This window comes from Salmo salar, chromosome ssa14 (assembly GCF_905237065.1).
Source record: "Salmo salar chromosome ssa14, Ssal_v3.1, whole genome shotgun sequence".
Lineage (NCBI taxonomy): Eukaryota > Metazoa > Chordata > Actinopteri > Salmoniformes > Salmonidae > Salmo > Salmo salar.
Window position 1 is genome coordinate 19,574,170 of NC_059455.1, and position 23,361 is coordinate 19,597,530.

General features: G+C 44.6%; 1 protein-coding gene across 1 annotated transcript in view; it reads left to right on the forward strand.

The window, feature by feature from the left end:
* LOC106568829 (double-stranded RNA-specific editase B2) overlaps nucleotides 1–20,649 on the forward strand; it is a 37,008-nt gene extending 16,359 nt beyond the window's left edge. Inside the window, exons 2-10 of the mRNA XM_014139530.2 lie at nucleotides 7,213–7,302; nucleotides 7,525–8,684; nucleotides 13,066–13,183; nucleotides 14,559–14,727; nucleotides 16,720–16,871; nucleotides 17,065–17,233; nucleotides 17,910–18,091; nucleotides 18,460–18,641; nucleotides 20,075–20,649. Of these exons, the coding sequence (XP_013995005.2) occupies nucleotides 7,213–7,302; nucleotides 7,525–8,684; nucleotides 13,066–13,183; nucleotides 14,559–14,727; nucleotides 16,720–16,871; nucleotides 17,065–17,233; nucleotides 17,910–18,091; nucleotides 18,460–18,641; nucleotides 20,075–20,257 (2,405 nt within the window). The 3' untranslated portion in view covers nucleotides 20,258–20,649. The remainder of the gene's footprint in view (nucleotides 1–7,212; nucleotides 7,303–7,524; nucleotides 8,685–13,065; nucleotides 13,184–14,558; nucleotides 14,728–16,719; nucleotides 16,872–17,064; nucleotides 17,234–17,909; nucleotides 18,092–18,459; nucleotides 18,642–20,074) is intronic.
* The last annotated feature ends 2,712 nt before the right edge of the window (nucleotides 20,650–23,361 follow it).

Sequence of the window (23,361 nt, forward strand, 5' to 3'; positions counted from 1 at the left end):
GAAAGTGTTTACTTCAGTCCATTTTTTTTTCTTTTCTGGAAGTAATAGTTGGGCTCGGAATATATAGAGTTGAATATAAATAATATACAGTACAGGTATTTCATACACTGAATAAAAATATAAACCCAACATGCAACAATTTCAAAGATGTTACAGTTCTGAAGTTACAGTTCATGTAAGGAAATCAGTCAATTTAAATAAATTCATAAGGCCCTAATCTATGGATTTCACGACTGGGAATGCAGATATAGTGCATTCGGAAAGTATTCAGACCCCTTGACTTTTTCCACATTTTATTACATTACAGCCTTATTATAAATTGATAAAATAGCTATTTTTCCCTCAGCAATCTACACTCAATACCCCATAATGACAAAGCAAAAACTAATTTTTGCAAATGTATATAAAAAAAATATATATCACATTTATATAAGTATTCAGACCCTTTACTCAGTACTTTGTTGAAGCACCTTTGGCAGCAAGTACAGCCTCAAGTCTTCTTTGGTATGACGCTACAAGTACAAGCTTGTACTTTGCACCATTCATCTTTCCCTCGATCGTGACTAGTCACCCAGTCCCTCCCGCTGAAAAACATCCCCACAGCATGATGCTGCCACCACGATGTTCATCGTAAGAATGATTCCAGGTAACCTCCAAACGTGACGCTTGGCATTCAGGCCAAAGAGTTCAATCTTGGTTTCATCAAACCAGTGGGCTGTCATGTGCCTTTTACTGAGGAGTGGCTTCCGTCTGGCCACTCTGCCATAAAGGCCTGATTGGTGGAGTGCTGCAGAGATGGTTGTCCTTCTGGAAGGTTCTCCCATCTCCACATAGGAACTCTGGAGCTCTGTCAGAGTGACCATCGGGTTCTTGGTCACCTCCCTGACCAAGGCCTTCTTGCCCGATTGCTCAGTTTGGCCAGGTGGCCAGCTCTAGGAAGAGTCTTGGTAGTTCCAAGCTTCTTCCATTTAAGATTGATGGAGGCCACTGTTTTTATAAATTTGCTCAAATTTAAAAAAAATCTGTTTTTGCGTTGTCATAATGGGTTTTGTGTGTAGATTTAATCCATTTTAGAATAAGGGTGTAACATAACAAAATGTGGAAAAAGTCAAGGGGTCTGAATACTTACCGAATGCACTGTATGTACATTATATGAATCTATATCCAACCTTCTTCCATCATGACAAAAACTATTATGAGATGACACAATGGTCGCGTAATATACTCTAATGTGGGTTAACACATTGCCACAGGATCCCCAGAGAGAGATGTTTTTAAAAATAGATAGATTTAAAGTTAGACAAACTTAGATTTTTTGGGAGGGACATATTCAGGATGCTACCCTAAACGACATAACCTTCCCTCCAAATCAAAACTCCAAAACTACAACCTGATTTTGGATGGAATTACTTGGAATGCTTCCTACACTCAAGGATTATTATTCCCAGACTATACATCAAATGCTCTGGCAAACAAGCAGAGACCTGAAAACCCCATCCAATCTGGAGTTGAGTGAGTAATGCTTAGTCTGAAGCATTTTTTTACTTTCAAAAGCCAAGAAGAAAAAATACATTACAATTATATATTTTACTTAATAAGGACTGAATGCTCAGGCTACCAAGCTATGCTAGGACAAAGAGATACAACTTCAATTAGCACTGACGTGTGAAGCGAGAAGTGTCGAAGCCTTTGAGCCCAACAAATGGCAGGCTACCCCACCCAGATCAAAAGGCCTTGACGCCCCCTCCTGCTGTTCAAAGACCATCCACTGGCATTTTCTACAAGAAATCTGCCTCCAGAAATAAAAGCTTCTCCCAAGTGGGTGAGACACCTACTCCCGTTGCCTGCTGCACTGCTGCTTGGATTCCACCTGGAGATCTGTTCACCGTCTGCCCTGGCCAGTCTCCCCCTGTCTGGTTGCCCCCCCCATGCACTGTTGGGGCGAGTGACTCTGAACTTACAATGGCTAGCACCAAGTCATTATATATTAGATTTTTTTCTTGTGCATTTTGCTATTTGCCTTCATGACTCCTGCATGCTTTGTTGACTACGAACTTTGTTTACCCAACCGTGGGACCAGGGGCGGAAATCCCAGGGGGGACGGGGGGGACACGACCCCCCCATCCTGGGAAAAATATGATTTGTCCCCCCCAATATATCACTGTAAACATAACTATGTAATTTAAATAATATTACTAATACGCAATGAAAGCAATTGTGCTGATTATAGACACTTAATAGCTCGTTTTTAAGTTTCAAAAGATTGCCTCACAATGGTTTGATCCACTGCCAGTTCCTTAGTTGGCAAGGTAACAGAGGGTTCGTATCTACTGTAAATTAGTGCTTCAAAGTCCCTGTGATAAGGTTAGTGATAAACTGAAGTCCAAACTGAACAGAACTACACTCTGTTCTACCATTGTCTTAAATATATTTAATGGTCTCGTTGCAAAAGCTAAATTGTCGGAAGGGAACTTTTATTTATTTATTTTATTTCACCTTTATTTAACCCGGGTAGCAAAGATTATAGCAAACACCACTGAAACGGAATTGGTGCTCGCTAGCTTTGCAAATTCAGCTATTGTTGGAAGCTAGCCAATATGAAACAAACGATTAAAATGACAAAAGGTTGCAGCATATGTTGTGTAAATGGTGAACTCATACAGCTGTCAACTCTTGTCACTGCAATCCGTTTCACATTTGCTAACTACCTTTTAGATCGAAGCCCATATAGAATGATAGAAGATGGTAGAAGCCCATCTCCTACTGTAAATAACCTGCACACTGTGTGTGTGTGTGTGTGTGTGTGTGTGTGTGTGTGTGTGTGTGTGTGTGTGTGTGTAGCCAGCCAGGTAGAAAATGGCAGAAAAAAGACGGACATCAGAGTATTTTTCAGTATACCAAAACGCAAAGTAAGAACCATAGTAGCCTAATATCTCAAAGACTAGTTGATAAAATGTTCATAAGAAAGAAGTGAAATACTAATGGAAATGTTTCACAATGATGTCATTAGGCAGAGCAGGCAACAGATGGCACACAGACAGCAGAGCTGGGGACAGATATGCAGGGACAGACTGGCAGAGACAGGGAGTCTCAGGTAAGTTTGTTGAGTCGTTGTTTGGCAACATTATGAAAGGTTCTCAATTTTTTTGACTCGTAAAATAGGAACATAATTGGAAAATGCCATGGATACCCCCACTCTCAACTTAAACTGGTGACTGAACTAAGATTTGTTAAAGGCAATGGTATTGCTGTTGTGATTAGTTGTGTAGTTTTGGGTACCGGTAGTTAGGAGTACGGCAAACACCTTATTTCTTTGGTTCCTCAATATACATTTACCATATTACAACGTAGGCTATGTGTTACAGCATTACTTTTGGTGTCCCCTTCAGGAATTGCTCTTGAGAAAATGTAATGTAATTGTCCCCTCCAAAGTTGATATCAGATTTTCGCCCCTGCGTGGGACAGACTATGTTTGTTCTCACACTCCGGACTCTGACTCTCTATTGGTTACACTGACTTTTGGCCTCCTATCCCATTCTAAAAACCTCTCGCCAGCTTTATATTCATGTTACCTGATGAAACTGCTCTACAATATGATCTTGTTGCCATCTGATGCACATTCAGTTGTCATAAATCAGCACTGCAGAGCTCTCCCTGTCCTCTGCCGTGCCTTAATTGTATTACTGTTGATGATATCTGGAAATGTGCATGTACACCCTGGCCCATCTACTGTTGCTAGCCCCAATTCTGACTTGTGCTCTGATATCTGCTTCACTGATTTCTGCTCTCGTAAAAGCCTGGGTTTTCTGCATGTTAACACTAGAAGCTTTTTGCCTAAAATGGATAAATTGAAAGTGTGGGTTCAGAGCTCCAATCCAGATGTGTTGGTCATTACTGAGATGTAGTTAAGAAAGAGTGTTTTGAATACTAATGTTAACCTATCTGGTTATAATCTTTTTCGGCAAAACAGATCTTCCAAAGGTGGGGGAGTGGCACTCTTTACCAAGGATCACCTTCAATGCTCAGTTGTCTCCACCAAGTCTGTCCCCAAACAATTTGATTTGCTGGTTTTAAGTATTAAACTTTCAAATAGCTCTTTGTTGACTGTTGCTGGGTGCTATCGTCCTCTATCAGCACTGGCCTGTACCCTACCTGCCCTAAGCTCTCTCCTGGCCCCTTATACCAAGTCTGAATTTGTCCTGCTAGGTGACCTAAACTGGGACATGCTTAAACCACCTGACCAAGTCCTAAAGCAATGGGACTCCCTAAATATTTCTCAGATTATTACCAATCCCACAAGGTATGACTCCAAACACCCAGAAAAGGCTACTCTCCTTGACATTATCCTCACAAATAATCCTAATAGCGATCAGTCTAGTGTTTTCTGTAATGACTTTAGTGATCACTGTTTTACAGCCTGTGTTCGAAATGGCTGCTCAGTGAAACGACCTGTCCTGATTTATCATAGACGCTTGCTAAAAAACTTTAATGAGCAAGCCTTCCTTCATGAACTGGCCTCTGTAAAATGGTATAGAATCAGCTTGATCCCCCTCTGTCGAAGACACTTGGACCTTCTTTTTTTATATTTTCAGTGGTGTTGTTAACAAATGCCCCCATAAAGAAAATGAGAATTAAAAACAGGTTCAGCCCCTGGTTCGACCGTGATCTTGCAGAGTTACTCCACCTCAAGAGTTGCATTTGGCGAAAGGCTCGACACACATACTCAGGCTGACTGGCTCTCGTTCAGGCAAATGAGAATTAAGTGCACTCAGGCTATCCGGAAGGCCAAAGTTAGTTACTTTAAGGAGCAGTTCTCTCTCTGTGGGTCTAACCCCAAGAAGTTCTGGAAAATGGGCTAAGACCTGGAGAATAAACCCTCCTCCTCACAGCTGCCCATGTCCCTTAAAGTTGATGATGTGGTTGTTACTGACAAGAAGCACATGGCTGAGCTCTTTAATCACCACTTCATTAAGTCAGGATTCCTATTTGACTCAGCCATGCCTCCTTGCCCGTCCAACATTTCCTCATCTCCCACCCCTTTTAATGTGACTATCCCCGATGCTTCTCCCTCTTTTTCCGCTACCCCGCTACAAAGGTTCTCCCTGCAGGCAGTCACTGAGTCAGAGGTGCTAGAGGAGCTCCTGAAACTTGACCCCAAAAAAAACATCTGGGTCAGATGGTTTAGACCCTTTCTTCTTTAAGGTTTCTGCCCCTATCTTCGCCAAGCCTATCTCCAACCTTTTTAACCTGTCTCTCCTCTCTGGGGAGATTCCCATTGCTTGGAAGGCAGCCACGGTTCGTCCTTTATTTAAAGGGGGAGATCAAGCTGATCCTAACTGTTATAGGCTTATTTCTATGTTGCCTTGTTAATAAAAAGTGTTGGAAAAACTTGTCAATAATCAACTGACTGGATTTCTTGATGTCTATTATATTCTCTCTGGTATGCAATCTGGTTTCCGCTCAGGTTATGGATGTGTCACTGCAACCTTAAAGGTCCTCAATGATGTCACCATTGCCCTTGATTCCTAAGCAATGTTGTGCCGCTATTTTTATTGACTTGGCCAAAGCTTTTGATACGGTAGACCATTCCATTCTTGTGGGCCGGCGAAGGAATATTGGTGTCTCTAAGGGGTCTTTGGCCTGGTTTGCTAACTACCTCTCTCAAAGAGTGCAGTGAATAAAGTCAGAAAATCTGCTGTCTCAGCCACTGCCTGTCACCAAGGGAGTACCCCAAGGCTCAATCCTAGGCCCCACGCTCTTCTCAATTTACATCAACAACATAGCTCAGGCAGTAGGAAGCTCTCTCATCCATTTATATGCAGATGATACAGTCTTATACTCATCTGGCCCCTCCCCGGATGTTGTGTTAAATGCTCTACAACAAAGCTTTCTTAGTGTCCAACAAGCTTTCTCTACCCTTAACCTTGTTCTGAACACCTTCAAAACAAAGGTCATGTGGTTTGGTAAGAAGAATGCCCCTTTCCCCACAGGTGGGATTACTACCGCTGAGGGTTTAGAGCTTGATGTAGTCACCTCATACAAGTATGGCTAGACAGTACACTAGATGGTACACTGTCCTTCTCTCAGCACATATCAAAGCTGCAGGCTAAAGTTAAATCTAGAGTTGGTTTCCTCTATTGTAATCGCTCCTCTTTCACCCCAGCTGCCAAACTAACCCTGATTCAGATGACCATACTACCCATGCTAGGTTACGGAGACATAATTTATAGATCGGCAGGTAAGGGTGCTCTCGAGCGATGTTCTTTACCATTCGGCCATCAGATTTGCCACCAATGCTCCTCATAGGACACATCACTGCACTCTATACACCTCTGTAAACTGGTCATCTCAGTATACCCGTCGCAAGACCCACTGGTTGATGCTTATTTATAAAACCCTCTTAGGCCTCACTCCCCCCTATCTTAGATATCTACTGCAGCCCTCATCATCCACATACAACACCCGTTCTGCCAATCACATTCTGTTAAAGGTCCCCAAAGCACACACATCCCTGGGTCGCTCGTCTTTTCAGTTCGCTGCAGCTTGCGACTGGAACGAGCGGCAACAAAACACTCAAACTGGACAGTTTTATCTCAATCTCTTCATTCAAAGACTCAATATTGGACACTCTTACTGACAGTTGTGGCTGCTTTGCGTGATGTATTGTTGTCTCTACCTTCTTGCCCTTTGTGCTGTTGTCTGTGCCAATACTGTTTGTACCATGTTATGTGCTGCTACCATGTTGTGCTGCTACCATGTTGTTGTCATGTTGTGTTCCTACCATGCTGTCTTGTCATGTGTTGCTGCCTTGCTATGTTGTTGTCTTAGGTCTCTTTATGTAGTGTTGTGTTGTCTCTCTTGTTGTGATGTGTGTTTTGTCCTCTGTTTATATGTTATTTATGTATTTGTATTATTTAAAAATAATTATATATTTTTATATATATACACATTTTTATCTTTTATTTTTTATATTTAAAATGTATTTGTATTTTTTTTTATCCCAGCTCCCGTCCCCGTAGGAGGTCTTTTGCCTTTTGGTAGGCCGTCAATGTAAATGAGAATTTGTTCTTAAATGACTTGCCTAGTTAAATAAAGGTTAAATAAATAAAATAAATGAATAAAAGATTAAACATGTCTGGGGTTTCGCCTGGGGTTTTGTAATGTTTTATGTGGATTCCCCAGTAACTGTCTGTCTCTGTTGTTGTGTTTCAGAGAGAACCAGTATGCTGTCATCCTTCATCAGCCCTATGAAGATTAGAGATACTGTGACAACAACATCAAAAGACGATGGAGACACTTCAAGTAATTGATTCATGTATTTCCCTTTCCATTCTATTCACTCACACCACATTTCAATCAGAGTAGCACACCAGCAATGTATCAGTTTATACTTTCAATTTACACCTTTTGCTAAGCTTTCCCATTTCGATAGTTTGGCCTTTTCTTAAAAATCTCATCAACATAATGTGAAACGTAATAGCGGTTTCCTCAACTATGTTTGTTCTTGTCTTAATTGGGGAACAGATAGCAGCAGCGCTGAGGTGAAGGAGAATCGTCATAGCAGAAACCAAGTGGACTATTCCACCATACGACAACCTGCACATCATCAATCAACTCTTTACACTGACATCTCCAGAGGGCTCTCCAGGACCACTGCTCTACAGAGGAAGCAGCCATTGGTGGAAGGAAAAGACAGTCTTCTCTATGAACTCCAGTTGATCTGTAAGAGGACGGCCCATTGTCTCACGTCAGATAGCGCCACGACTCCATCTGCACTGTCGGTTGAGGGAGGAGCATCACGTGGGAGTGACTCAACCTGCCGGAAGACAATGAAGACGTCCTGGTCTGTCACAAAGAAGAACGCCCTGGTGCAGTTGAACGAGCTGAGACCAGGTCTACAGTATGAGATAGCATCCTGGACAGGGCCAGTTCACGCCCCTGTGTTCGCTGTAGGAGTAGAGGTGAACGGTCTCAGGTTCGAGGGTCGAGGCCCCACCAAGAAGAAGGCTAAGATGAGGGCAGCAGAGATGGCTCTTAGGTCCTTCATCCAGTTCCCCAACGCCCCTCAGGCTCACATCACCATGGGAAACCTCAATTTTATCAACACCACAGCACCAACAGACTTCACCTCAGACCAGGCCGTTCTCGTCCCTGACACGCTCTTCAAGGAGTTTGAGCCAGAAGCAAATGAAGACCAATTCCTTTACCACAGGACAGACGGAAAGGAGTTGCCGTTTGAGGAGCCACCAGCGCAGGGAGATACACAACTCCTGTACCACAGCCACAGGACAGAGGGAAAGGGACAGGAGTTGCTCTCCAGCATTTGTAACCATGGGAGACTAGTATGCCTGACCCTTGGCCTGATGTCCTCAGCCAATCAGAAGAGGCAGAGGATCGGTTCCTCCATTGTTGAGGAGCTGAGGCCTGTGGCTCTGCTCAATGAGTTAAGGCCAGGCCTGAGGTACGTCTGCCTGATGGAGAGAGTGCGGGGCAGGCCGATCAGGAGCTTTGTGATGGCAGTGAGGGTGGATGGGAGGATATTTGAGGGCTGTGGGCGCAGTAAGAGACTGGCTCAAGCCCAGGTAGCAGCCTCAGCCCTACAGGACCTGTTTAACATCAGTCTGGGGCCTGAGACTAGCATCAGCCATACTGCCAGCTGGGCCAAGAGCTCTCAGCTACCTCAGGTGGGTACCTTACCTTCACTGACTTACTGTATGAGTTCTGAGTTTAACCATAATCCTAACTGTTTTGTCTAGCTATAGGGGAGAATTCTTCAATCTCAGTTCATGTTGCAATCAGTACCAAGCCTTGCTTGCTGTTCAATGTCTTTTTTAAAACAATGACAATGTTGAGATGCAGTGTTTCAATTTGCTGTAATTTGGATATAAAATCACAGTGCATCAAGTTTTTGATTCCTCCATTTCATTCACATCCTCATTGAAGTGCCCAGGTTGAACAGGGTTATTGAACATGGCCTGTCCATTGCCTCCATAGCTGCAGCATTGCCATCCATACCATCTTCTAAATGGTCATACTGAATATATCTAAGAGGTGCTCAGACTGCCACCAAATGGAGTGTATCGTATCAATATGCATTTCATGTCCAGGAGCCTCGGGACTAAACACTATCCTGGCTTGCATGCCCAACCACAGCATCTTCACAACCCTGTTATGTCTGGGCTGCATCTTTTGCCATGCCCAACCACAGCAGCTTCACAACCCTGTTATGTCTGGGCTGCTCTTCTTGTCATATTTTGCCATGCTTTAAAACAGTAGGTTTCAGACTTTTTTAGTGGGTCCCAAATATTTTTTACCTGAAGTTCTGAGGACCAAATCTTTTTGCCAAGAATTTCTTGTGACCCCACCCCACACCAAACCTTAAAATCGGTAAATTGCAACAAATAACCTTCAATTCATTGCATTTTATCCCTTATAAAATTGAAAAGAAACCAATGAATACATTTACTTAACAAACATTTATTCTTTTCAAATGAGCTTTTTCAACAAAAAAAAATATATTCATCCATAGAATAATCTGTACTCTTCTTTTTTTCCCTCCAAAATATATATATATATACTGCTCCAAAAAATAAAGGGAACACTTAAACAACACATCCTAGATCTGAATGAAAGAAATAATCTTATTAAATACTTTTTCTTTACATAGTTGAATGTGCTGACAACAAAATCACACAAAAATAATCAATGGAAATCCAATTTATCAACCCATGGAGGTCTGGATTTGGAGTCACACTCAAAATTAAAGTGGAAAACCACACTACAGGCTGATCCAACTTTGATGTAATGTCCTTAAAACAAGTCAAAATGAGGCTCAGTAGTGTGTGTGGCCTCCACGTGCCTGTATGACCTCCCTACAATGCCTGGGCATGCTCCTGATGAGGTGGCGGATGGTCTCCTGAGGGATCTCCTCCAAGATCTGGACTAAAGCATCCGCCAACTCCTGGACAGTCTGTGGTGCAACGTGGCATTGGTGGATGGAGCGAGACATGATGTCCCAGATGTGCTCAATTGGATTCAGGTCTGGGGAACGGGCGGGCCAGTCCATAGCATCAATGCCTTCCTCTTGCAGGAACTGCTGACACACTCCAGCCACATGAGGTCTAGCATTGTCTTGCATTAGGAGGAACCCAGGGCCAACCGCACCAGCATATGGTCTCACAAGGGGTCTGAGGATCTCATCTCGCTACCTAATGGCAGTCAGGCTACCTCTGGCGAGCACATGGAGGGCTGTGCGGCCCCCCAAAGAAATGCCACCCCACACCATGACTGACCCACCACCAAACCGGTCATGCTGGAGGATGTTGCAGGCAGCAGAACGTTCTCCACGGCGTCTCCAGACTCTGTCACGTCTGTCACGTGCTCAGTGTGAACCTGCTTTCATCTGTGAAGAGCACAGGGCGCCAGTGGCGAATTTGCCAATCTTGGTGTTCTTTGGCAAATGCCAAACGTCCTGCACTGTGATGGGCTGTAAACACAACCCCCACCTGTGGACGTCGGGCCCTCATACCACCCTCATGGAGTCTGTTTCTGACCGTTTGAGCAGACACATGCACATTTGTGGCCTGCTGGAGGTCATTTTGCAGGGCTCTGGCAGTGCTTCTCCTGCTCCTCCTTGCACAAAGGCAGAGGTAGCGGTCCTGCTGCTGGGTTGTTGCCCTCCTATGGCCTCCTCCACGTCTCCTGATGTACTGGCCTGTCTCCTGGTCGCGCCTCCATGCTCTGGACACTACGCTGACAGACACAGCAAACCTTCTTGCCACAGCTCGCATTGATGTGCCATCCTTGATGAGCTGCACTACCTGAGCCACTTGTGTGGGTTGTAGACTCTGTCTCATGCTACCACTAGAGTGAAAGCACCGCCAGCATTCAAAAGTGACCAAAACATCAGCCAGGAAGCATAGGAACTGAGAAGTGGTCTGTGGTCCCCACCTGCAGAACCACTCCTTTATTGAGGGTGTCTTGCTAATTGCCTATAATTTCCACCTGTTGTCTATTCCATTTCCACAACAGCATGTGAAATTTATTGTCAATCAGTGTTGCTTCCTAAGTGGACAGTTTGATTTCACAGAAGTGTGATTGACTTGGAGTTACATTGTGTTGTTTAAGTGTTCCCTTTATTTTTTTGAGCAGTGTATTTTTTTATATCTGCTTGCTCTGCCCTCATATGTAGTCTCACATTGAAGCGTTTTACCATTTTATTTTCAGGACAACCAGGGCTACAAGAAGGCAGTTGGACATTAACAGCTTTATTCATGAGTTGTATTGACAAGTGGCAATTAAAAAAAGGTCTGCCAAGCAAAAACCTGATAAAAAAATATTTATAAGGAGGCCATAAGTACATAAATTGTTTGCTCTGTGACAGCTGTGTGGATTTGGAGTTTGTTACAGCAACTGTGTGAACTTATTACATTATTATTGTCACACCCTGGCCATAGAGAGGGTTTTATTCTCTATTTTGGTTAGGCCAGGGTGTGACTAGGGTGGGCATTCTATGTCAATTTTTCTATGTTTTGTATTTCTTTGTTTTGTCCGGGTATGGCTCTCAATCAGGGACAGCTGTATATCGTTGTCTCTGGTTGGGAGCCATACTTAGGCAGCCTGTTTTCCTTTGGGTTTTGTGGGTGGTTAATTTCTGTTTAGTGTTGCTAACCTGACAGAACTGTTTGGCTGTTGGGTTTTGTTTCTTTGTTTATGTGTTCTCAGTACAATAAATACATGATGAGCACTCAACATGCTGCGCCTTGGTCTACTCCCTGCAACAGCCGTTACAATTATAGACACAAATCCTGGGATTTCCTATGACCTTCTATGTAGAAGAACCCCTTACCTTCTACATGTTACATTTTAGTCATTTAGCAGACATTCTTATCTAGAGCGAATTACAATTAGTGCATTCTTGTTAAGATAGCTAGGTGAGACAACAACATATCTCAATCGTATCAAGTACATTTTCCCTCAACAAAGTATTTATCAGCAAAATATGTGCTTGTCGGGGGCGCCAGGAGATATATTTAAGATAGTCTTCAAAGAGTACCTTCTATTGACTCTTGTGTGGCTTGTGATAGTGCAAAGCAGGATACATGTGTCTCCGTGAGAGATGGATTACAATAGTTTGTAGCTCAAACAGTTCGGACTTTCTACACATTTTTGTAAGAAGAACCGTTTACGGGATCCGCTATTGTCTCACAAACAACACTCTGGCTCAGCCCCTGTTAAACACACAGATGAATGGTTGGTATCAGCGTATGCAGAATAAATTGGTGAATCCAATGCAACAACCCATGAGAAAAACACACAATGTTTCAAAGGGATTATAAGTCTAAAATGCGCCGGTGTCACAGTGAGACTGTAGGATGAACATTATCATCACAGCCTATTGGGGATCAAGGAGGAGTCCCAGACTGAAGGAGACTGAAATTAAGAGGAGGTGTGAAGAGCATATTAATAACTATTTAATACGCTAATTACGCATCATTGCGCATGACCTTGTCCCATCGTCATTTAGACAATATAATTTCCCCTTTCTAGTCATCTCTCCAAGCTTGATATCAGGGCACGGGTTGGATGATAATATATATGATACATGATCATTGAAGTTATGTAAATTAAGTGGATGAGTTAGCCTTTTTTTTTTTTATTAACTACTAAATATTGTCAATATAGTCTCATCATTCCCAGATATACTCTCAATATAATGCTAATCTAATACTGTATGTCTCAGGGAGAGTTGACAGAGAAGAAACCTCTGTCAGAGTCATTGAAAGAACTGCCACAGTGTGCGTCCCAAATGACACCCTATTTCCTATATAATGCACTACTTTTGACCAAAGCCCATATGGGACGCATGCTTGCGGCACATCCACCACACCTGATGATGCATGACAACTATTATCTGGTTGTTTTGGTGACTGTGATATTGACTTAGCAACTAACGGGCAAACTTTTGTTTGCTCTACTGTCTGTTTATGTAGATGTGAATACAGCTGTTATCTTGACCATTGCCTGTTTGATTTGGAAGTAATCCGTTAACGTATGTGATTGCAGTCCTTCGCAGAGTCAATCTTCCACTTGGTGAGAGAGAAACACAGTCAGCTAGCTGACTGTTACTGCCCTGCCTCCCACAGCCGTCACAAAGTACTGGCAGGCATCGTAATGACCAGAGGTAGGCTATGGACGCCGTCCAAACGGAACCCTATTCCCTACACGTATGTTAGTACTCTACTTTTAACCAGCTCGGGTCAAGTATTGCATTATGTAGGGTACAGGGTGCCGTTTGGAAGGCAACCATAATTACACTTTTAATACCACATTTAAATATTTTACAAGTCAAAATTAAAGAGAAATGGTGCATCTCTCTTTAATACAACTGTAGATACCAGCATCAAAATGTATGATAAGTCGTAAATTATTCAAATGCCTTTGAATATAGGCCTTTATATGCCTGTGTGTGACATTCCCACATCAACAGTCTGCCAGTCAACTGGGAGTGTATATTAGTAACTTCGGTTGAAGCCAGCATGGTTTGGTTCTTCGCAAACCTGAACATCTTGGAAACTCTCAGACAGTAGAGCCCCTTGGATCTTATAGAATACCTAAGATGAGAGAGTGGGCAAAACCATAGAATTACAATGAATTCTATTCATATGGGCACAGCGCTTCACAGGTATTGCCGTCCCCAAAGGCAGTGAATCCAATAGGAATCCCTCCCAGACTTTCATTCATATAGAACACCTCACAAGAAAATAAGCAGTTGCTCAGCAACACAAGATGCAACTTTACACCATCACCATTGATGAGATAAGACAGTCAATACCGTCTTTGCAAATATTTCATGAGGTGCTGTGGTAAGACATCAACATAGCTGTTGGGTCTTACCTGGTTAAATAAAGGTTAAATAAATAAATTAGTAGGACACTGGTGTGTTATATTCTGTCCCGTTAGTCATTTCTTACTCAGAATCATTTATTTAGCCATCTTAGTCTAGTACAGTGATATTTTAATTTTGGGCTCCCGAGGGGCACAGCGGTCTAAGGCACTGCATCTCAGTGCTAGAGGTGTCACTACAGACCCTGGTTCGATCCCGGGCTGTATCACATCCAGCCGTGATCGGGAGTCCCATAGGGCGGCGCACAATTGGCCCACTGTCGGGTTAGGGGAAGGTTTGGTCGGGGTAGGACATCATTGTAAATAAGAATTTGTTCTTAACTGACTTGCCTAGTTAAATAAAGGTTAAATAAAAAATACAAAATTAATTAGATGAAGTTGTTTGTAAGGACATTTCCTGTCTGAGGCCAAATTACTGTAACTGATATCCAAAAAGACAATGCACCCTATTCTATTCCCGATGTAGTGCACTACTTTTGGCCAGGACCCATGGGCTCCAAAGAAGTAAAAAAAAAAAAGGGGGAAAAAAGCATTATATAGGGAATAGGGTGCCATTTGGGACACGGACAACACTCTCAAATCTGTTGTATAAGTGTACTGTGCAGTTTTGTTTGATGTTGGTTAGTAAGAAACGTGTATTGTTCCCTGCCCAGGTTTTGACGTTAGACGAGGCCAGGTGGTGTCTCTGGGGACAGGGACCAAGTGTTTCAGTGGAGTGTGTGTCAGTGACCAGGGACGGACGGTTAATGACTGCCATGCTGAGGTCATCACCAGGAGGGCTTTCCTCCGCTTCCTCTACAGCCAACTAGAGCTCTTCCTCTGGTAATATACTGTATATTATAAACTGGGTGGTTTATGCCCTGGATGCTGATTGGATGACAGCCATGGCATATCAGACCATAAACCACGGGTATGACAAAACAGTTCTATTTACTGCTCTAATTACATTGGTAACCAGTTTATAATAGCAATAAGGCGCCTCGGGGGTTTGTGATATATGGCCAATATACCACGGCTAAGGGCTTCATCCAGACACTCCGTGTTGCGTCATATGTAAGAACAGCCCTTAGCCGTTGTATATTGGCCACATACCACACTCCTCAGCCCTTATTGCTTAATTATATACTATATACTGTACTGTAATATACTGTATATATACTGTATCTTTACACAAGGAAATGCATCCCAAATGGCACCCGATTCTTTACATAGTGCACTACTTTTGAACAGGGTTCTGGGCTCTGGTAAAAAATAGTGCACTATAAAGGGAATAGGGTGTCATTTGGGACATAGCCAAGGCCTCAACCCTGAGGACGAAGTTGAAGAATCTTTGCTTGTATACTTTTACATTGAAGTTGCAAGTGAAACATTTTATATCAGCTATTACCTATCTGCACTGATGTTTTGGTGCCATTTTAAAAAGAGCCAATTGTAAATGTTATTTTATGCCCGTGCCCCATCACTCAAGAATCAATTTTGATTCTTGATTAACACATTGTACTAAAAGCCCTGAGTAACTAAACGTGTTCCCATCAACGTCAGTGCACGAGGATGATTGAAGTAGAGAAATGTTTATCATAAAACACCCTTTTCATCTCAAAATACACTACATGACCAAAAGCATGTGGACACCTGCTCGTCGAACATCTCATTCCAAAATCATGGGCGTTAATATACAGTTGGTCCCCCCTTCATTGCTATAACAGCCTCCACTCTTCTGGTAAGGCTTTCCACTAGATGTTGGAACATTGCTGCAGGGACTTGAGTCCTTTCAGCCACAAGAGCATTAGTGAGGTCGGCACTGATGTTGGACAAATAGGCCTGGTTCGCAGTCGGCGTTCCAATTCATCCCAAAGGTGTTCGATGGGGTTGAGGTCAGGGCTCTATGCAGGCCAGTCAAGTTCTTCAACACCGATATCGACAAACCATTTTTGTATTAACCTTGCTTGGGCACAGGGGCATTGTCATGCTGAAACAGGAAAGGCCTTCCCCAAACTGTTGCCACAAAGTTGGAAGCACAGAATGGTGTAGAATGTCATTGTATGCTGTAGTGTTAAGATTTCCCTTCACTGGAACTAAGGAGCCTTGCCCAAACCATGAAAAACAACCTCAGACCATTATTCCTCCTCCACAAAACTTTACAGTTGGCACTATGAATCGAGGCAGGTAGCGTTCTCCTGGCATCCACCAAACCCAGATTTGTCCGTCGGAATGCCAGATGGTGAAGCGTGATTCATCACTCCAAAGAACACACTTCCACAAACCCATTTCATGAAGCTCCCGACAAACATTGCTGACGTTACTTCCAGAGGTAGTTTGGAACTTGGTAGTGAGTGTTGCAACCGAGGACCGATGATTTTTACGAGCTAGGCGCTTCAGCACTCAGTGGTCCTGTTCTGTGAGCTTGTATGGCCTACCACTTCGCGGCTGAGCCGTTGTTGCTCCTAGACGTTTCCACTTCACAATAACAGCACTTACAGTTGACCGGAGCAGCTCTAGCAGGGTGGAAATTTGACGAACTGACTTGTTGGAAAGGTGACATCCTATGACTGTGCCACGTTGAAAGTCACTGAGCTCTTCAGTAAGGCCATTCTACTGCCAATGTTTGTCTATGGAGATTGCATGGTTGTTTTTGATTTTATACACCTGTCAGCAACGGAAGTGGCTGAAATAGACGAATCCACTAATTTGAAGGGGTGTCCGCAAACTTTTGTGTATATAGTGTAGATGTATCTGGGTGATTAGGCTACACGTGACAATGTATTTGAAAGTTCATACTCAGAATGATCAGAACAACATCATTTCCTTGTTTAGTAACCGGCCAGACAGTTCGGAGCAGTCAATCTTTGTGCGAGACAAAGAGTCTGGGTACACACTGAGAGATGGTATTCTGTTCCATATGTATGTGAGCTCATCGCCCTGTGGGGACGCACGCCTCAATTGCCCCTACGAGGTAACAGCTACATGTAAGAAATGTCAACATTTTTATTTCAATTTATTTCCTTCATACTCGCAGTCGACAAGACTGAATTAAGTAGAATCTACAGTTACATGTAAACAATGCTTTAAAACGCTCTACTTTAAAATTATCTGCCTGTATTGTGGTTTGTAGAGCAGGTTTGCATTTTTTGGTGCTACATCAGTTGTCTACTCCCTCAGACCACAGCTGGCACAGATTTGTAAGGAAGTTACGCTGCCATCTGAGGATGAAGATGGAAGGCGGTGAGGGTACACTTCCTGTCAGTGTACGGAGAGCCAATCAGAAATGGGACAGGGGGTTGCCGAGGGAACCTCCCGTCACCATGTCCTGCACTGATAAAATGGCCAGGTGAGCACCAGCTAGACAGTGACGACTTTCACTGAGTCACAAACGTATAACATACTGAACAAAGGGGGCTTGTCTCTCTCCCTTTGTTCTAATTGTAATGTTCCAGGCTTGTGTCTCAAATGGCACCCTTTTCCCTATATAGTGCACAGATCACTGCACCTGTACATAGCCCATCTGTAAACAGCCTATCTACCTACCTCATCCCCATACTGTATTTATTTATCTTGTTCCTTTGCACCCCAGTATCTCTACTTGCACATTCATCTTCTGCACATCTACCATTCCAGTGTTTAATTGCTATATTGTAATTACTTCGCCACCATGGCCTATTTATTGCCTTAACTTACCTCATTTGCACTCACTGTATATAGACTTTTTGTTTTCTTTTGTTCTACTGTATTATTGACTGTATGTATTGTTTATTCCATGTGTAGCTCTGTGTTGTTGTATGTGTCGAATTGCTATGCTTTATCTTGGCCAAGTCGCAGTTGCAAATTAGAACTTGTTCTCAACTAGCCTACCTGGTTAAATAAAGGTGAAATTAAAATAAAATAAACGTTTGACCAGGACCCAGTGGCTCTGGTCAAAAGTAGTGCACTATATAGGGAACAGGCTGCCATTTGGGACGCAGCTCCTAGTCCTGCTTGATCTCTAGCCTTATTGCTTGTATCTCCAGGTGGAATGTTCTAGGTCTCCAGGGCTCTCTCCTGTCTCACCTGGTGGAGCCAGTGTACCTCCACAGCCTCACTGTGGGCAGCCTGTGCCACACGGGTCACCTGGGAAGGACCATGGCACGACGCATGGGGCACATCGCCCCCATGTCCTCCTCCTATAGACACAACAGGCTACTCCTCGGCTGTAAGTCACCCAGATCTAAGAGATGATAACATGATATGGTTACTTCAGATACAGTATTTAGGTTCACATTACTTGTCCAGGAGTCATTTGGCAGTAAGAGAAATGTTAGAAGGAAAGGAAAGGAAAGGTCATGAGGTCATTCTGTTACCTTGTCTGGTGGAGAGGTTCCCTACGGTGAGGACCACCTGAGCGTGACTCTGTTCCAGGACAAACACCTTGTTCTTCCAGATGGTCTTCATGGTCCTGTCTCTTCCACTATGCCTCTGTGCTGGCTCATGATGTGGTATCTGAAGAGTGCACGTTAAGTACGTACCTGTACCTCTCTGCTCTCCTTCCTGACCCCAGTCTCGTCTCTGTGTGGTCTCCAGGCCTCAGCAGCACTGAGGGTCGGCAGCCAGGGAAGTCCCCCAGGTTCAGTGTGAACTGGAGTGCTGGAGACGGGGAGCTGGAGGTGCTGGATACCTCTACAGGCAGGAGGAAAGACTCAGGAACACCATCCAGACTCTGCAAGAGATCCCTCTTCACTCGTTGGGAGAGACTACACCACCAGGTTAGTCATGAACAGGGGAGCTATTCAGTATACTTTACCCAGAACCAGTGGAGGCTGGTGAGAGGAGTACGGCTCATAGTAATAGGTGGAATGGCATAAATCGAAGGGTATCAAACAGGATGCCGTCCCATTAATTCCGTTCCAGATATTACTATGAGACTGTCCTCTGAGCCACCAGCCACCACTGCCTGAAACCCACACTGGCAACCCTGAGTCCACACTTTGATACTTATGTTTTACAATGCCATCCATTGATAGTTCCATTATGCTGTAAGCAGAATCTCTAATGTATGTATTGGAACTAAGGCATGTGATCTTTTGTATTACTGCAGTGAGGAGAGAGGTATTAACAAACTATTTGCCTACTGCTGATAGTGGAAAAGGCCATACTTACAATGGAGATGCCATCCATCTTTGTTCAATTGCACTCTGCTGGCTCACCAAGCATTTCTGTCTCCATTTAACACTCCTCATTATGAATATGTTTTTAAAGTACAGTTTCATTTCCAATGTGAAATTAAATATGTATGCCGGTGCGTTCCATTGTTCCAAATGTCAGTGGTTCCATTTTGATGACAGTAGAGAGTCATAATTATTTAGAAAAGCATTTGAATAGCTTCCCACAGAAAAGGCTTCCTGCACTCAGTATCACATGCAAGAATAAACAGTCATCTACTAATACAGCCTGGCTGTACTCCATTAAATATGTGTGAGACAGACAGAGGCAGAGAGACAGACAGAGGCAGAGACAGAGAGACAGAGAGACAGAGAGAGAGAGGCAGAGACAGAGAGGCAGAGACAGAGAGAGAGAGAGACAGGGACAGAGAGAGGCAGAGACAGAGAGACAGGGACAGAGAGAGAGAGACAGAGAGAGGCAGAGATAGAGAGACAGCGACAGGGACAGAGAGAGAAAGAGAGGAGAGAGGCAGAGACAGAGAGAGAGACAGAGAGAGAGAGGCAGAGACAAAGAGACAGACAGAGAGAGAGAGACAGGGACAGAGAGAGAGAGAGAGAGGACAGAGAGAGAGAGGCAGAGACAGAGAGAGACAGGGACAAAGAGAGAAACAGAGAGAGAGAGACAGAGAGAGAGGCAGAGACAGAGAGAGACAGAGAGACAGGGACAGAGAGAGAAAGAGAGAAGGAGAGAGGCAGAGAGAGACAGAGAGACAGAGAGAGAGGCAGAGACAGAGAGAGACAGGGACAGAGAGAACGAGAGAGAGGCAGAGACAGAGAGAGAAACAGAGAGAGAGAGACAGAGAGAAAGAAAATAAAGCAAAGCCCGTGGAATGTTAATTTGTTTGGTGAAATGTAAGTGGGGGAAGATAGCCCAGCTGTTGAAGTTTGCAGTTTGGGTTGGCTCATTAGTTTTTATTCTGTCTGGGTGGTGTTTTATTAACCCAAGCCTTTCCTATTGTTGCTGTCTCTCTCCTCAGCTGAGCAGGCCAGGACAAGTGTTGGGTGACGAGAAGGCCATAAAGACGTACTGTGGAGCCAAGATGACAGCAGGGGCCTACCAGAGAGCCAAGCAGAAGTTTGTCCTCTCTCTGCAGGAGGCAGGCCTGGGCATCTGGAACAGGAAACCACCAGAACAGGAGCACTTCCAGAGCAGCGTGTAAGGGGTTCTTATTAGAAGAAGCAATTCCCTCAAACACACACTCACATGCGCTCTTCCTATCGTGGTCACTAAGACCATAGAGGTCCTATAACACAATGTTACCATAATAGGAACAGCACATGTACAGGTAACCCGCCAAAATAATGGAAACATTTGAGTAAATGAAGGATACAAAGTATATTGAAAGCTGAGTTAATTAAGCAGTTAATATTCTATAATGCTTAGGGTCATGTATAGAAATGCTGGAGGAGGAAAGCAGGGATTATCAACTAGATTTAGCCGCGGACGGAACATAATCAAATCAAATGTATTTATATAGCCCTTCTTACATCAGCTGTTATCTCAAAGTGCTGTACAGAAACCCAGCCTAAAACCCCAAACAGCAAGCAATGCAGGTGTAGAAGCACAATTACAGATCATTTCTAGGCAAATTGACCACAAGAAGCCCAAACAGATACACTGCTCAAAAAAATAAAGGGAACACTTAAACAACACAATGTAACTCCAAGTCAATCACACTTCTGTGAAATCAAACTGTCCACTTAGGAAGCAACACTGATTGACAATAAATTTCACATGCTGTTGTGCAAATGGAATAGACAACAGGTGGAAATTATAGGCAATTAGCAAGACACCCCCAATAAAGGAGTGGTTCTGCAGGTGGGGACCACAGACCACTCCTCAGTTCCTATGCTTCCTGGCTGATGTTTTGGTCACTTTTGAATGCTGGCGGTGCTTTCACTCTAGTGGTAGCATGTGACGGAGTCTACAACCCACACAAGTGGCTCAGGTAGTGCAGCTCATCCAGGATGGCACATCAATGCAAGCTCTGGCAAGAAGGTTTGCTGTGTCTGTCAGCGTAGTGTCCAGAGCATGGAGGCGCTACCAGGATACAGGCCAGTACATCAGGAGACGTGGAGGAGGCCGTAGGGGGGCAACAACCCAGCAGCAGGACCGCTACCTCCGCCTTTGTGCAAGGAGGAGCAGGAGGAGCACTGCCAGAGCCCTGCAAAATTTACATTTTACATTTACATTTAAGTCATTTAGCAGACGCTCTTATCCAGAGCGACTTACAAAATGGTGCATTCACCTTATGATATCCAGTGGAACAACCACTTTACAATAGTGCATCTAAATCTTTTAAGGGGGGGTTTAGAAGGATTACTTTATCCTATCCTAGGTATTCCTTAAAGAGGTGGGGTTTCAGGTGTCTCCGGAAGGTGGTGATTGACTCCGCTGTCCTGGCGTCGTGAGGGAGCTTGTTCCACCATTGGGGTGCCAGAGCAGCGAACAGTTTTGACTGGGCTGAGCGGGAACTGTGCTTCCTCAGAGGTAGGGGGGCCAGCAGGCCAGTGGTGGATGAACGCAGTGCCCTTGTTTGGGTGTAGGGCCTGATCAGAGCCTGAAGGTATGGAGGTGCCGTTCCCTTCACAGCTCCGTAGGCAATCACCATGGTCTTGTAGCGGATGCGAGCTTCAACTGGAAGCCAGTGGAGAGAGCAGAGGAGCGGGGTGACGTGAGAGAACTTGGGAAGGTTGAACACCAGACGGGCTGCGGCGTTCTGGATGAGTTGTAGGGGTTTAATGGCACAGGCAGGGAGCCCAGCCAACAGCGAGTTGCAGTAATCCAGACGGGAGATGACAAGTGCCTGGATTAGGACCTGCGCCGCTTCCTGTGTGAGGCAGGGTCGTACTCTGCGAATGTTGTAGAGCATGAACCTACAGGATCGGGTCACCGCCTTGATGTTAGTGGAGAACGACAGGGTGTTGTCCAGGATCACGCCAAGGTTCTTAGCACTCTGGGAGGAGGACACAAGGGAGTTGTCAACCGTGATGGCGAGATCATGGAACGGGCAGTCCTTCCCCGGGAGGAAGAGCAGCTCCGTCTTGCCGAGGTTCAGCTTGAGCTGGTGATCCGTCATCCACACTGATATGTCTGACAGACATGCAGAGATGCGATTCGCCGCCTGGTTATCAGAAGGGGGGAAAGGAGAAGATTAATTGTGTGTCGTCTACATAGCAATGATAGGAGAGACCATGTGAGGATATGACAGAGCCAAGTGACTTGGTGTATAGCGAGAATAGGAGAGGGCCTAGAACAGAGCCCTGGGGGACACCAGTGGTGAGAGCGCATGGTGCGGAGACAGATTCTCGCCACGCCACCTGGTAGGAGCGACCTGTCAGGTAGGACGCAATCCAAGCGTGGGCCGCGCCGGAGATGCCCAACTCGGAGAGGGTGGAGAGGAGGATCTGATGGTTCACAGTATCAAAGGCAGCAGATAGGTCTAGAAGGATGAGAGCAGAGGAGAGAGAGTTAGCTTTAGCAGTGCGGAGAGCCTCCGTGACACAGAGAAGAGCAGTCTCAGTTGAATGCCCAGTCTTGAAACCTGACTGATTAGGATCAAGAAGGTCATTCTGAGAGAGATAGCAGGAGAGCTGGCCAAGGACGGCACGTTCAAGAGTTTTGGAGAGAAAAGAAAGAAGGGATACTGGTCTGTAGTTGTTGACATCGGAGGGATCGAGTGTAGGTTTTTTCAGAAGGGGTGCAACTCTCGCTCTCTTGAAGACGGAAGGGACGTAGCCAGCGGTCAAGGATGAGTTGATGAGCGAGGTGAGGAAGGGGAGAAGGTCTCCGGAAATGGTCTGGAGAAGAGAGGAGGGGATAGGGTCAAGTGGGCAGGTTGTTGGGCGGCCGGCCGTCACAAGACGGGAGATTTCATCTGGAGAGAGAGGGGAGAAAGAGGTCAAAGCACAGGGTAGGGCAGTGTGAGCAGGACCAGCGGTGTCGTTTGACTTAGCAAACGAGGATCGGATATCGTCAACCTTCTTTTCAAAATGGTTGACGAAGTCATCCGCAGAGAGGGAGGAGGGGGGGAGGAGGATTCAGGAGGGAGGAGAAGGTAGCAAAGAGCTTCCTAGGGTTAGAGGCAGATGCTTGGAATTTAGAGTGGTAGAAAGTGGCTTTAGCAGCAGAGACAGAAGAGGAGAATGTAGAGAGGAGTGAGTGAAAGGATGCCAGGTCCGCAGGGGAGGCGAGTTTTCCTCCATTTCCGCTCGGCTGCCCGGAGCCTTGTTCTGTGAGCTCGTAGTGAGTCGTCGAGCCACG